The sequence below is a fragment of the Watersipora subatra genome, chromosome 2 (genome assembly GCF_963576615.1).
Source record: "Watersipora subatra chromosome 2, tzWatSuba1.1, whole genome shotgun sequence".
Classification (NCBI taxonomy): Eukaryota; Metazoa; Bryozoa; class Gymnolaemata; order Cheilostomatida; family Watersiporidae; genus Watersipora; species Watersipora subatra.
Genome location: NC_088709.1, coordinates 7,809,700 through 7,826,090, shown reverse-complemented (window position 1 = coordinate 7,826,090; position 16,391 = coordinate 7,809,700). Strand labels below are relative to the sequence as shown.

Here is a 16,391-nt window from a genome sequence, read left to right as displayed (position 1 = left end):
CATCTTAATAATCGTCATCTTAATAACCGTTTTGTTATGCGCAACTGTCAACCTTGCTAGTTAATGACCCCAAGCGTTTTTGGCCCAAGTGTGAGTATTTTAATAGATGTTATGAATGTCTTAACAATCATTTAATGCTTGGGTATTGTAGTCTAATGGTTAAGCTTGCTGCCTCTAGACCTTGAGGTTCCGAGATCAAATTCCATGCCAAAAGGATTTGTGATTCCTAGATTTTAATCACTATAGCAGGACACAAGTTTGACCAACAAAAAGACAAACTCTTGATATATATATATATATATTTCTCAAAGTATGTCTGTATGTTTGTCTGCATTCCGGCTATAGCTATTAGTAGAATAACTGTAGTGGAAAACAATGCTGACGCAACGTCATGGAGTCCATGGAGTACCGTCATTAAAAGCCTAGCAGCTTACTGGAATTTTCCATTGGCAATGTGCCAGGCTAATAGTTTGAAAGTTACAGTTGTTTTACAATGTTTTAAAAACTTCACAGTTGGTTTTATTTTTCTCTTAATTTATTTCAACTACACAAAACACTTCTCTCCATTCTCATTATATGAAGCTTGAAAGTTAGCATGGGAAATGTTGTTATATGTAAAATACAAATAAATTTTCAGTTCAGACCTTTTTATTACCTGGGCAATGCCGGGTAGCGCAGCTAGTATATACATATAACGTACAACCTCTATTTGAACGTCATGGCGCTTTATTTTTCAACCCCTCCCCCATAAGTGGCAATCAAATGGAGGTGGAATTCAAATAAAGGTGGTGTTCAATTAGAGGTTTTACAGTAGATATATCAATTGTTCATTAGAATCTGCTGTTGGGAAGACGATGTTATTCTATTCGATTATTGGTAATGATCATTTCTGCTATTGTAGTCAGTGGACAGATTCGTGCTGCTACTGGAAAGGCTCATCTCCTTGTCAACAAAAAGTTCAAACAATTCAGGGACCTCTGCAATAAGAACTTGGTTAGTGTTGTGATCTCTAACTCTAAAGTCTTGTTTTTGTCATTCATTCTGCGTCGCACATGTTAACATATGACCAGTGCTACCCAGTTGATAATATATACATCTTTTCTGAAGTTCTTGTAAGCCAGCCTTTCGAATTGGCATGTTGGAGTTACAGACTCATGATAAGTTAGTAATAAGTGATTGGCCATTTACTAGCGATTTCATGTGTCTCTTAATTTGATTAGAAGTTTTATGGAAATAGTACAATTTTGACCTATCAGCCAGCTTTGTATGGAAGATATTTTTCTGTTTGACTATGAGCTGAGCCAATTGTAGCCACTGGTCTAACCTGTCTTGACAAACTGTTTTTTTGCGGAGTTGTCCCCCGTCGAGCGGAGCGCGCAAAACAACAGCTTGTCACAATACACACTGCACCCGATGCATCAGCTGCACTGAAAGGGAGTTGTTCTCTTCCGTCTATGCGGCTTGGCTGCGATGTTATGTCGGTCGCTCCATTGGTAATCATAACGGATTTAGCCCAAAAATTTATGTAGAAAAAATTAAGATGGTAACGTTTAACCAAAGACCAGTCTCGGTTGTAAACTTTAGTCAAACTTAAGAATAAAATTAATTAAAAATGAAATCAATAAGGACAAATAAAACTGACTGATACAAAAATACAAATAAAACTGACTAAGTGCACAAATAACAACATGTTTAGTAGCTGTTGTTGCTTAAGTTCTTATGTTCTACTAAAGTTTAACGTAGAGACTGGTCTCCGGTTAAACGCTTGTATCTTATTTTTTATACCTAAATTTTTGGGCTAAATCCGTTATGATTACCAATGGAGCGACCGACATAACATCGCAGCCAAGCCGCATAGACGGAAGAGAACAACTCCCTTTCAGTGCAGCTGATGCATCGGGTGCAGTGCGTATTGTGACAAGCTGTTGTTTTGCTCGCTCCACTCGACGGGGGACAACTCCGCAAAAACGACAGTTTGTCAAGACAGGCTACCACTGGTCCTGCGCTGCTTTCGAAAATATATGGATGGCTGTGTTAAATAGTTAAAAACTGGAATCTGATTGTAGACACAGGGGCCTGATGAACCTTTCCCTACTACATCTCAAGATTTAGCTGGCTTCTGGGATTTAGTTAACATACAAGTAGAGAATTGTGAGGCAAGCTTCAGTGATATCGATACTCTTCGAAGTAATGGTTGGATGCCGATATCGATCCCGAATGCCTCAGTGAGTATGAGGAATAAGCAAACTGACACATTGTTTTATTGTTATACAGCTTCGCTATATTGTGATGTGCAAAACAGCAGTAAAAAAACTTAAATGTTTTTATAGGATCTTCCAAAGAAAATTGCTTCTCCACGAGGAAACAAGTCTATTGCTGGCACCCTTGCAGGTTAATCATTTTTTCTATTTTATTAGCTCTGGTATGATCTAGGCATATTCTGATTCTATAACATTTTTTAGCTCCGCATTTAATATTTGCGTAAAAATACTTGTGACAACATCACAAACATGATCTTATGTGTTGTAAGAGCATTGCTTTCACTGTTAAAGCTTGTCCATCATCTCAAGAACACAACACAACCTCGATTTTTGCTAATCTTAGGCTTTGGATCAATTTTTAATGCAATTTGTTGTAAGCTTATTTCAAACCAAAATGCTGTCGCTGTAGAGAACAAAAACAAAGCCAAAACTAGTACTACCAAACCTGCTGGCGCTGCCAAGGCGAGAGATGAGGCTAGAAAAAGGCTAATGGCTGCTAAAAAAGCAATGAAAGAGAGAAGGAACTCGGAAACAGATGATGTCATATTTGTTATGGCCAACTGAAGATTCTGTAGTAGAGTTGTTTTTCATATCAGGACCTCATTTTACCTAGCAATGTTTAATACTCATCATCGAGTTTTAAAATATTGACATACAATTATATATTATCGACAGCGATAATATCACTGCCCGTGCCAGCCACTCTCTCTGAAATTACCAATGATACAATCATCTTCACCATATAGCTTCCATGAGCCGGTGTGGTATTCTTCAAATATTACTTGAAGTCATTGAAATGCTTAGTTATAATGCAGTCACTTAGCTACAATTAAAGCAATATAATTATAAATCAACTACAACTTTGTTGTTCAGGTTAGAATTAAATACATATTTTGGATTACATCGATGACCTGATTAGTAATTGTTGTCATGGAGCAAGCAACTCCATTTTTAGTAGAAGCACCGGCTCATGTAAGCTTATTGATAACTTGCCCGGAAATGTTTGGTTAGCTTTCAGGTAGTACATTAGCAGTATATACTACTAAGTACCAGGTTAATGTTGTAAAATGCAAAATTGAGTTTATTTTGTATTTCCTTTATTTGCAGTTCTGTCACAAACTTTTTAATTTATTGGTTCCAGAAATGCATTCTCTTGTAGTACACTCTGGACTAATGGCAGTATCATGGGCCCCTTCCAGTACGTTGTACATTTTTCATAGTTGTATGTATTTTGATTAACTTTTATAATAAAGCTATGTATGCCAACAAAAAATGTCGCGATGTGAAAAGTTTGATTTTTGGTGTCATTAGAGAAACACATACGAGAAAGGCCGTTTCAAATTGGCTCAATGTGACTTCTCAGCTATTAAAAACCATTTCACAATTAATGGCTTTTCCGAATTTCAAATCAAATTGTTATATATATGATAGTACCTTGATGACTAACAAAACAGATCTGAACGATGATGGTCTGATTGAAATACAAGGCAAACGTGTATGTCAGATGGTATATTGTGACAAAATAAGTGTATAAATTGGAGAAAACTAGGCTATGGAACCAGCGTGTGATGCGATCCTAGGCCATAGATCAGCACATTCCTTTGCAACCGGTCCAGTGATAGCGGAACCTGCAAGAAAAAATATTTTGCATAAATTGTTTAATGGTAATGATTTAATAAACCTAATACTACCGAATCAGTGAATGTTGGTGGCAGACCATTTTAGTTTGATCTAGTCATTTACGGCCATTTTGAAGCTAGTTGAGGCCACACCGTTGCCTTGCTGCAACTTTGTAGCGCCTTGCCTATGATTGCAAAATATTATTCGGCAAACTTGACATTGATCGAAACTAAAGTTTTTGAGTGGCGGATTATCTAATGAATTCCGGTAAGTGAGCCTTCCCCAACCATTAGAAAAGATTAGGATATAAAGTCAATGACATAATCTGCTTTTCTTTACCGCAACATATTTTTCCATTAGCTTTCATTAACTTAGTGCATGAAAAGCACCTCTTTACAACATTGAGAACTAAATGCTTTATTAAAAGAAACAAACCGAAATCTTGTTTTAGTTGAAATCTGACAAATCAGTTGTTCTTGGTAAAAAATGATTGTAACGAATCCTCATGTCAAGGCGGTCCCAACTGCTCAGTATTTGCACATTTATCAAGTAATAAGAATTAGCGTTCAGCAAATGGAATAAGAATTTTTGCATTCAAGCGACTATAAAACTTAAAGCAAGCAAAGCAATTTTGAGCCTGTCTTGAAGAAATATTACTTGCACGCGGACTATTATTTGACAATAACGTAAATGAATTAAAAAAAGGCCGATTTTATAAGATATAAGAGATGTGCTGATGACTTAGTCTAAAAAAAGCGAGTAGGGTCTATCACCATGCGATCAATGATTTCACTGCTTAGATAGACCAATGACAAGATATATATTCAACATTAATAGAGAAATAAACCAAAACAATTTTAATATATATGACCTATTTCATCAGCATTAGTCATAACGCATAGTTGACAACTAATGGATGTGTCATCAGGCAAATGGCAGATCAATTCACATATGAATAGGTGAACAAGAATTACAACTTCAATAACTAAAGTTTCTTTTATTAATCTGAATGACGTGACAATAGTTTAGTCCATGCTGGCAGGACAAAAACCAATCTCAGTCGAGATAAGCGAGAATAATCACTCTGATAGGTCAATCTGAGACTGTTCTAATTAGAAGTAATCATTAGAGAAAAAAGGTCAACTTCTCAGACACTTTTTCCCGAACATTATGTTAACAGTTCAGTGAGCTGGTAGTGTATATGGCATGATACATTCTTTACGGAACATAAAAGGTGGATTTGTACTCCTGTTAAAACTAACAAAAAGAGCAGAATGAGAGGTTACATATCATTCCAATAAGAACATTTTTATTGTATGTGATGCTTGATTATTTTAGTATGTTCATTACTGCATTAGTATATTTATGCGCAATAATAAAAATATAGACACCATTGCTTGAGGTTTGTCAAGTAATGCATATTCCACCGAGGCTATGTTTTAAACGGGACAAGACAATGATGTACTACTACAAGGAAAATGTTGACAGTTTACCTTTCATTTCACCCTTATTGTTGACTATGACACCAGCATTATCTTCAAAGTAAACAAATTGACCAGCTTTCCTTCGAATACACTTTCTTTGTCGGATCACCACAGCAGGCATTACTACAAGTATAAAAACACTCGTATTCAGTTGTTCTTCACCAACAATACAAGTGTGTACATTGGTTCACAATGAAACGAAACACTGAGTCCTTTTGGAGGTTGAGCAAAGGCTTACTACAACCGACATTACACCAGCGATCAAAATCTCAAACTAAAACCAATCTTTATTCTGTACTTTATGTGATGGCCATGCTTCGATTGCAAGAAATTTTAAACACAACACCAACAGAGGCCGTCAGGATGGCACTGAAAACCATTCTCAAAAACGTTACTGCCATTCTTACAATATCTTTCTTTATTCATAGCTTTGAGTTTTCATATGTGAGAAACCTATGTAAGATAAAATGACTTATTTGATTCAACTGAGATTGCTTACACAACTACAACATCTGAAAGAATGCTTTATGTGGAATTCAACACAAGAAGGTTTGCGACATGATCTGCAATAGATCTCTCAAAACCGTATAGCTGATTACGCACAAAGTACACTCTTGGTGAATACACATGTGACAAAAATACAAGTTGACTTCATGAAATAGTCAGTACTAAATTGCCAGGTGCGCTTTATTGAATTATGGTTTGTAACAAATAATAGGTTTCTATATAATATATAATGTTTAGTTTTACATTATAAAATGTTGTCAGTCAGACACCAGGAAATTGCTAACTAATAGAATGCTGCTACCAATCACGGAATTCCTGAATTATATGAACTGACTGCCTGAATGACCAACCTAAATACGCTGGCCTAACCAACTTGAAAATGTATTTAACAGCCAACTGAGTCGCAGCCCAATTGATAAGTTTTGACAAAAATCACCAAATATATCATTTTGAAAAGTTAACAGAATAACGAACTAGAAAACAAGCTACGACAGGCTTCATATTATTAAGAAAAATGTAAAGAAATGCTGCGAAGGTATTAGCAAACTTCTGATTTTAACAAAAGTATTATTGTCAAAAGAAGTAGCAGGCTACACTGATAGATCAGCGCATACCTTAACCACAGTTGCACAGAGGTGTGACAGTGGAATCACACTATCACATTCTGCTCAAAACTTACCATAATTGGTAAAATTCTTGACGAAACAATTTTATACCAGAATACTAATTCAATTGAAATACTTGCATTAACATCCAGTTCACAAGCGGATTGTAGCAGCAGATCAATGTATAACTTTATTTACACACAATCAAATGAATGATGAGGGTAAGATGTCACATCACAATTGTATCAGTCAGAAAAGCCTATGAATGTGAGTTAGCAGAAGTAAAACTATTCACCTTTTTTCCTGAGCTCTGGCTTTCCCTTCTTTACTGTGGCTAGAACCATATCACCAGAACCAGCAGCTGGTAGTCTGTTAAGGCAGGATTTTACGCCGAAAACAGCGATTACATAAAGGTTCTTGGCGCCTGTTAGCAGCAAAAAATATATGAGAAACAGTCAATTTTTCAGCAAATGGCATCTAACTTCTTGTTGTTTGATGTTGCGGCCATCGACAAAACGCTACTACCTAATTTTAATTTGGCTGCATATATTTTTTGGTATAGAATTATTTATTCAAAGATGTTTTAGCAGTTACGTGTAAATTAAGTTGGTTTAAACTTCACCTAGTTAGCATTAGAGTAGGTTATGACATGTGTCGCTATGGCTTCCTTTACCTCAATACCTACACATCACTTAGCCACCACATATGTTCTCCTGTCTCCAAGTAAAGCAGCAGTAAATACACTTTTCAATGACGGTTTTAACAAACAGTGAAAACTCGGTTCTCGAACATAATCCGTTCCAGAAGGTTGTTCAAACACCGAGTTGTTCAAGATCCGAAACAATTTTTCCATTAGAATAAATGTATGTAAATTTTAATTCGTTCCGAGGCGAAAAACAACTTCGGTAAGTATTTTTTCAACATTTTACACGTTAAAACTGCACTGTGTACTACATACTATAAATAAAAACGGGTAGATATAGATCGTGTTTATTTTTAATAAAATATTTTGTATCTATGATGATGAAAATAACACAAAAAGAAAACATTTCGTATGTTTTGCTATTAAAACATCGAAAACATTCTAGGTTAAAGGTTTACTTGCAACAAATTTCACATTACAGTTATTTGGTATCAAAAGATTCACCATGTTTTACTCTGCTGTGTTGTAGGTGCAAATATGTAGAAATGAAATAACAAGCTCTTAAAAGCTAAAAAACGAACAGTCAATAACAACCATCATGAAAACGCCGTAGATTGGAATTCATTTCCAAAACGGCTCAAATGGGACATAGTTGAACAAGATGGTTTCTGTTTACACTTTCATGCAACCTCATTCGTCAAAATATTTTCACAAATATACTTCACTCATTCAATAAAATCATGTCTATTGTCCTTACGCATCTATTTCATCATAATTGTAACGGTGTCACTTTGAGCACTGACATTTCAGAACACACCATAAAAGTTCATTTAATTTTTTAACCTTAGCTCAAAGGAATGCGTATCATCCTCTGATAAACATGACAAGCCTGTTGGTCACATGTGTTAGGCGAAAAATACTGCAGAAATTATTCACGCTATTTGGCAAGATGTACGGGTCACATGACCAGATTACGACTAGATTATTAGACCAAGCCAAAACTAAACTGTAACATAGCGAGCATCTATATTTGATACGGGCTTTTCGATAGAACCTGAAGTGTTTGCCATGAACTAGTGCTACGAGACATTTTATATTGAGCCTGTTATTATTGGCCTTTCAATTCACGTAATAACACCATGTGTCGAAACAATAACCAAGTTGGCTGGAGTACGCCAGCAAATTAAAAAGATTCTACTCTGCGGTGCTTTCGTAATGGCTGCGATTAATCGTTCATTTTTGAGCTTTTAAGAGCTTGTAATCACATTTGTACATATTTTGATCCTACATCACAGCAGAGTATGACATGGTGAATCTTTTGATACCAAATAACCGTAATGTGAATTTTGTTGCAAGTAAACCTTTAAGATACAATACCAAAAATTGATAATGAAACAGCAAAAAATGCAACAGATCAGTTACATCAAAAATCGTAAGAAAAAGAAAATATAAACAGCAATAGCACATTTATTTTACATTTTTGAGAGACAATCCTCCATAACAATTTAGGGTAACTCGACTAGAGGGGTTATCTCCCTGGCAAATCTCTTCGGTTGAGGAGACGTTGTCCCAGATGGTTCCACCATTTTTGTAAAGAATTTATGAAGCGTAAATTGCTTCTCCATTTATAAATGAGTGTTTCCATGCTGTTTCCGCAGCTGTTCTAATTCCAATGCGCATGCTCCAGTTTGGTCGAGAACCGAATTTATGTTCGAGATCCGAGAAGAACAAATCTAAAAAACTCTGATCGAAAACCGAATTGGTCGAGAACCGAGGTTCCACTGTACTAAGTATATCTCGGCGTGGATTAACTTCATATGCAGAGGTTTGATAAGACTGATATATAAAAAAAATCAAAAATGAGGACCATTCATATAAGAGTAGATGCGTGGCATTAGTAAAAGCACGAGTGGTAATCGTTACAGTTTTATAGCTTGGAGGAATACTTATCGAGACGAATTGCTAGTTCCAGAACTACCCCGATCATATTAACAAAATCGCTTTGAACCAATGTTAATTATCATTTGATACAAAGTTAGCCAAGGCTGCAAAACCGAATTTTTTGGCTGTTGTAAACTTTAGGATTACAATTTTAAATCTCAGACAAGGTGGAACAGATAGACAACAATGCAGCCTCAAAGAAAAAGTTGATGAATACATAAATATAATTACTTTTTATAGACTTTTTCACATACATTTTGTAGTTGTATCATCAGTAAATTGTCTGCTTGTGCCACAACAATATTTGTAAGCTTTTAGCATAAATATTCAATTAGACAAGTAGTTGGACTTAGCACTTTTGACAGAGTGGTCAGCAACAATGTAATCACTGCAGCCAAAATGTTCATGTGGGTGTATAAAATTAGCAAGTTGACGATTACATGCTATTATTTCAAATTTAAAAGTACCCGATAGAAACATAATCAGCACCGTTGATGTCTTTATTGGCAGTTCAACCACATTCACCAAAACAACAGATCCTACAGTTAAACCTCACACACACCTACTACAATTGGCTAGTTTCAACTTTAGACTTCTACATACCTGAGTTGTCGGCGCAATTCATAACAGCACCAACTGGTAAACCCAGGGCTATCCTGAATTTTCCTCCGGCCGATCCTCCTCGTCCTGCAAGCAAATTAAAGGCCTTGACCACAAGGTACCATGTTACATTAAAAAATTCCATCGAGCAAATCTGTTCCGCTGTTGTTTTATTTCAATAAATAAAACATGAAGTTTTGTCACACCAATGTGCGTGGAAAACCCTTATACAAATATTACCAGAAAGACTTGAACAAAGTATATCACAAAGCCAATTTTCAATTACTCAGTTGCAATTTACTATTACTCGACAAATATTTCAGTGCTTGGTGATCATATAAAACTTAGTGCAGATTTAAACATTCGGACCAACTGTCCACTTATGGCAAACATACATGTTCATGGTAAACTAGATAATTGGTTTCCTAGGTACTATATAAGCAGAGCTGAGAATTTGAATTTTTTAAGATTAACAGTTTAGGCGTGTGTTCGTAGATACATATCAGTACATAAATTTAAATTTTATATTATTACATATAAATCTTGTTATCAATTGGCTAGTACACTTAACGGTGATCATGTGGAAGAACATGCTGACAAAGAATACTGTCACAATAAACAGAACATTTATACTTTACTATCTTTGATTGCTTCAAGTTTAAAACCAGACTTTTGAGGAAAGCCAAAACGAGACAAATTTCTAGCGATTGTACGAACATAATCATTTTTTACCAAGTCACTGATGGGGGTTGGCTAATTGCTGGTCAAAAGTGATACAAAAATAATGTCAAGTACAATTACACGCACGTAGGCCCTATATTATATCACACACAAAACATTACAGTATTTAACATGACGATTACATGAAACCCCATGCAAGCGGCCCATTGTAATGTCTAGCAATCAGATCGAAGATCGTGCAAAATTAAATAGACATGTTCCTTGTCGCCCAACTGTATACAATTACTTCAAAGACCTACTTGTAGCTCTTTCAATTTGAAAAAATACAAAAAATGTCATGTAGTTTCAACAGCAAAAACCAACTTAACAGCCTACTTCAACGTTTTGAGCAAATATTAAATACCATAGTAGATGAGACGAGATTTAAATTTTATTACTAACTTACCTCTCTTTGACATTTTGGAAGATTATTTAGAAAGGAAGTTGATGTAGTTTCGCAGCGAATTTCGAGATCGGATATGATTGGACAAGCATCAAACGTTTGAAGCGGGTAACAAAAACACGTGCTCACGTAAAATCAAACACGATGTACGCGTTAGCCTGTCTTGACACACTGTTGCTTTTGTGGAGTTGTCCCCCGTCGAGCGGGCGAGCAACGCAACACCGCGGACGGTGGAACAACTCCGCAAAAAGAACAGTTTGTGAAGACAGGCTATGTACGCGTATGCAGGCAAGAAATCCATGTTATTAGGCCGATTTATCTGCAGGACATAGCGGGACATGGCTACCATTCCAACAATTCTGCGAACAATCTATACTTTTAAATTATATGTGGTTTTGCAACAATTGATTTGTAACAAATGGACTTGTTCTAGAAAACTTCAGATGGTGGTCTACCACAGTCGGCCAGTCAAAAGAGATCAAGAGCTTGTAACATAGAATTGGTACAAACACAGGACAAATTGTCATGCAAATGTTCTACAGGAGTTATCTCTCTTATCATTAAATTTAGTCATAAAAACTACAAATACAATGCTGTTGTTTTTAAACAGCTGATAAATTGTCTAACTGGCGCAGTGTGACTAAAATGAAAAGTTGCATCGCAATGCAACTTTTCATTTTAGTCAAACCGGCGCCTAAATAGTGCATCGCATGAAACAGATTTGTAGTGCTTTTACTAAAAATTCACTTTACTCCTAACATTTCTTCTATTACATATATAGGGAAAATAATATATATATATAATCTATATAAAATCAATAAAACAGACTATAAATTTAGATAAAACACTTGACTACTATTAGTTTCATGCTTGGTAAAAGAAATCTTCAGATAAAGTGTTTGTACCAGTTTTGGTTACTTATATACAGCTGGAACTAGTAAAATTATTAAAACATTGTAGCTCGATGATTATGGTCGTTGAAGGATTCATAGAAACATTAGGTTTTAAAATTGGACAGTGGAAATTTGCTAGCGTGCCTGCAAGCGCTGACGAGTTCAAAGCGGGCACGCAGAAACCTTACTAATTCAGTCACATGAGCTTGATGGATTCACTAGGTGATATATGTCGCTATATGGGAGTAAATATGCTGCTGCTTTCCGTTACGACGCAGCGTCATGAGAAGCAGTGGCTCTTGTTAGTAAGCTTACTCAAAATGTCCATTGGCAATGTGCCAGGCTAATAGCAAGTCGCAGGCGATTCTCATTACCTCTCATTGTTTATAAACTGATTTTTAATACCCTGGCAATGCCGGGAAGCACAGCTAGCATATATATATACATATATATATATATATATATATATATATACATTTACAATGTATGTATATCTAAAACAGCTATTTAAAGTTAAATTTACTAAAAGCAACCTTTCAACCCAAGGTCCCAATATCAATGTTGCTAATATTGTGGCCATGAAATCTTTGTTTTCATTCAATGCAGGTTCACTTGAACAAAATATTCAAAACCCAGAAAAGAGCCTATGCATATGCTCCCTGACAATATGAACTACCCTATGCTATTCAGCATAAGATGACTACTTGTAGTACTTAGTGTATAAAACATCCAATAGCTTTCCATATGAGCTCAACAGAGTCTAAAGACGTTTCAATATTTACCCCTAAAGTTAAACTACGATAAGCTACGAACGCTTTAGTAGTTATGAGAATGGTGTCTTCACCGCTGTCTACGCAAAGACAAATATTTAACAGCTAACTTCTTTGTGATGCGATATAATCACTTTTTGGGTCGTTTCTATTTTATTGTCAAATGTCTGGCGATTGCTTTAAACTATGTAGTCAAAAACCAATGTTAAATACACATGTGCAATGAATACAAAGAGCGAAAGAATTTTATTAGGATGTTCGAGAAAAACTGGGAGCAATTTCATTTTGATCCAGATAAACAGTAGCTGTGCAAATAGTTGAAAATGAAATGGATATGGAAACTGTTAACAAGCATTAAATAAAAATTTAACATAATGCAAATGAGAATTAAAGATTGTCCTACCTTTTCTGATCGTAATCCTAAACAATGCTTGCAATTGTCTTCTCAAGCCTAATTGTGAGTTGACAACCCAGACAAGCGCCTTGAAGCAAATAATTTTTGTATGTTAAGTTTAGAAAATAATATGTTTTATGCAGAAAGCAAAATATTTAAATCAATGGAAAAACAGGATGCTGATCAGTAAATAGACAAATATGTTATAGGGTATTTCAAGAACCTGATTTTACTAGCTTGATCTATGTAACATTATAAAATCATGGCATCTAGATTGTTATGCACATGTTCTAATAATTATATAAATGATTAAAGCTGTTTTGATTGTGTAATATAGTAAAACTTTAGTTGTAATAATTATGACTAAAGTTCTATGATGTTATAAGTTAATATAGTAAAGTAAAACTAAAATACAAGAGCTCTACAAGAAATTGGAGCAGATAGTACTAGCTATGGAAAACAAAAGAAATATACATATATTCAGATATATTCAGATATATTCAGATATTCAAGCTTCAAAAGCTGAAAATCTCTGGCTACTATATATTAGAAGCTCCACTGTTCCTGACACTAGTTTGTGCTGTCAATTTAATTTTTCTGAAACTTATTTTCATAAATTAATAAGCTGTTAGATTGTAAATAAAGTACATGTATTTTAGCGTGTTTTTTACCTGTATTATTATGGTGACCAGTTTTTCTAGTGAGCTATATATATGTTAGCGATAAATCATATATGCTGACTTTCTCTACTATGAAAAGCTCTTTCGCAGCACTAACTAATAGAATTAAAAACCGTCTCAGACTCTGACAGCAAAATGATAAGATAGGGATAAACAATCTGCACCATATTACAATAAAGTCAAATAATATAATCTATAGCAGGCACTTTATTTCATATATTTGTATTAAAATTTGTATTGTTACTTTTGATATGTGAAAAAGTAGCAATGACTCGCTGGGACACTGACTTAGAAATGCAACAAACATTTTATATAAATTTCATGCTTTAAATTGTGGCATCCCTTCTTGCTGTCTATCTGGCATAGTCCAAAAACTCATGATTTTCAAGTAAGCAGGGAATCAGTGACTATGGAGACATACATGTATGCTATAAAAAATTATATACACTTGTGTTCTGTCTTATTGTCAATGTGTCAGGGTAGTGGTAGCGCCTTTGATTGTCATCCAATGGGTTGGTGGTTCGAGCTCTGCTTAATGCCAATCTGAAAAAAAGCCCTCAGCAAGTTTTCAACCCTAAATTGCTGGGTCTTTCGGATCTAGACCATAACTTGGAGGCCCCATGTACCACACTGACGATGTGGGCACATTAAAGATCCCCCTCTGTCCTTTGCACATCGGGCAAATGAAATGGCTACCTGGCTCTGTCAGACTGGACGTGTTGCAAAATGCATCCCTTCGGGTTAATCTGACAATTCCAGATGAAGCCCTAGACAAGTGTTAGGACCGCCCAAGGCAGCTTATAAAAAACTAGTCCTGGTGGTGTGTTTCTAGAGAGCATGAGAACACTACCAAGCATTGTCACTACATGACAGAAGCATGTCATTACTTCTGTCTTATTTTTATAAGGTCTTTAGATCAACTCAGTATAAAAGAAACATAAATTCTACAAATTCAAATAATATTCTCATTGATAGCAAATGTGTTATTCAGCTACAGAAGGCTGATAGCATCGTATCTCTTATATGTATATGCCTTTCTCCAACAAAGTTAAAGGTTGACTTGCAACAAAATTCACATTACAGTTATTTGATACAGGCCTGTATTCCCTGGGGCGGCTGGCCGGCTGAGCCGCCCCAGCTTTTTAGGAACTTTCCACGGCTAAGTACAGTCAAACTCGGATAACTTGCCCTCGCATAAATGTAACATTTCATCTCAAACACAAGGTTAACTCGAACGGATTTGTTTGGTCCGTTCCCACTCAATGACAAATTGCTTCAGATAACTCGACCTCAACATCGTTTATTCGAAAAGTTATTTGCCCAACGGCTATGGAGACGGTTTTTATCGCTGTAGAATATCACTTTATTCCAAGCCATAGAGACAAACATCAACTTTTAGTAGTTCTTAGGAAACATTATTATCATCACCAGTGGAAAAATATTCTTGTTAACGACCTTTATAAAGGTTTGCAAAATATCAAGTTTTACCAAACATCCGGTTGGCCATGTCCTATCGAAAGCGTGGAAACCTCCGTATGAACTTAAAATAAAATCGGCAAAATTGATCTTTGTTAAAACGCTCAAAAGAAAAAAATGTCTTTTTTCTGAGCATTTAAACTGCGGTCAAGTTTTGCCTATTTTAATTAAAAAACGTTTCGTCAGTCACATCACCTAAAACAAAACAAATCTCATAAAATAGAAAAATGTTGATACTTTCCGATAAAAAATTTTAAAACTTCACATGAGAGGCCCGGCTGAGGCCCTACATAAGAGAAACCTGTTGGGGGCTTACACCGCCCCCTCTCAACACCTTCAGGTGTTCGTAACTAGTCGCCTAATATTAGCCGCCCCAACTTGCAACCAGTGAATACAGGCCCGATTTGATATCAAAAGATTCACCATGTCTTACTCTGTTGTATTGTAGGTGCAAAATATGTAGGAATGTGATTACAAGCTCTTAAAAGCTCAAAAACGAACAGTTAATCGCAGCCACATGACACCGCTGTAGTTTGGATTCCCTTTCCAAAATGGCTCAAATGTGACGTAGTTGTGCTAGACGATTTCTGTTTACACTTTCATGCAACCTTATTCGTCAAAATATTTTCACAAATATACTTCACGCATTCAATAAAACCATGTCTATTGTTCTTACGCGTCTGTTTTATCGTCATTGTAATGCTGTCACTTCTAGCAGTGATATCTTACCGTAAAAATTCATTAAATTTTTTAACCTTACCTCGAAGGAGTACATATCATTGTCTGATAATCATGACGAGCCTGTTGGTCACCTGTGATAATCGAAAATTGCTGCAAAAATTATTTGCGAAGTATTGGGTCACATGATCAGATTACATCTAGACGATTAGACCAAGCCGAAACAAAACTGTAAAGTAGCGAGCATCTATATTTAATACGGGGTCTTCGGTAAAACCCGAAGTGTTTGTCATAAACTAGTGCTATGATAAGTTTTATATTGAGCTTTTTATTGGCCTTTTAACTCACTTGAGAACATCACGTGACAAGACAATATCCAAACTGTAATGAATACGTCAGATAAATAAAGAGATTCCAATCTACAGAGGCTTTTCGTTTTTGAGTTTTTAAGAGCTTGTAATCACATTTCCACATATTTTGCACCTATAACACAACCGAGTAAGACATGGTGAATCTTGTGATACCAAATAAATGTAATGTGAATTTTGTTGCAAGTCAACCTTTAAAGTGAAATATGATTTAGTGCAGATAGATATTATTCTCATTTACACCAGTCAATGCCATGTAGAGCAAATTAGACCATGAGATGAAAAACAAATAATAGTAACGTAAATTATGTGTATTGAAAGAAACAACTCTTTTTACATAACGCATAC

General features: G+C 35.5%; 2 protein-coding genes across 2 annotated transcripts in view; one reads left to right on the top strand and one right to left on the bottom strand.

The window, feature by feature from the left end:
- Positions 1 to 3,542, top strand: part of LOC137386979 (uncharacterized) — a 37,127-nt gene extending 33,585 nt beyond the window's left edge. Inside the window, exons 8-11 of the mRNA XM_068073234.1 lie at positions 902 to 993; positions 2,067 to 2,225; positions 2,331 to 2,391; positions 2,671 to 3,542. Of these exons, the coding sequence (XP_067929335.1) occupies positions 902 to 993; positions 2,067 to 2,225; positions 2,331 to 2,391; positions 2,671 to 2,825 (467 nt within the window). The 3' untranslated portion in view covers positions 2,826 to 3,542. The remainder of the gene's footprint in view (positions 1 to 901; positions 994 to 2,066; positions 2,226 to 2,330; positions 2,392 to 2,670) is intronic.
- Positions 3,543 to 3,755: 213 nt separating this feature from the next.
- On the bottom strand, positions 3,756 to 10,861 carry LOC137386980 (large ribosomal subunit protein uL14). The gene is made up of 5 exons (XM_068073235.1): positions 10,788 to 10,861; positions 9,665 to 9,748; positions 6,773 to 6,901; positions 5,375 to 5,488; positions 3,756 to 3,889 (listed from the first exon to the last, which is right to left on the bottom strand). Exons 1-5 carry the CDS (start codon positions 10,798 to 10,800, stop codon positions 3,807 to 3,809), a joined length of 423 nt encoding a protein of 140 aa, XP_067929336.1. The 5' UTR covers positions 10,801 to 10,861; the 3' UTR covers positions 3,756 to 3,806.
- Positions 10,862 to 16,391: the final 5,530 nt, after the last annotated feature.

Excerpts from the sequence above, each read along its gene's own strand:
- LOC137386980 (XM_068073235.1), bottom strand. Across the intron at positions 5,489-6,772 it reads GCCAGAGCTCAGGAAAAAAG|TAATGCCTGCTGTGGTGATC; the intron begins GTGAATAGTTTT and ends TTATACTTGTAG. Across the intron at positions 3,890-5,374 it reads CAATAAGGGTGAAATGAAAG|GTTCCGCTATCACTGGACCG; the intron begins GTAAACTGTCAA and ends TTTTTCTTGCAG.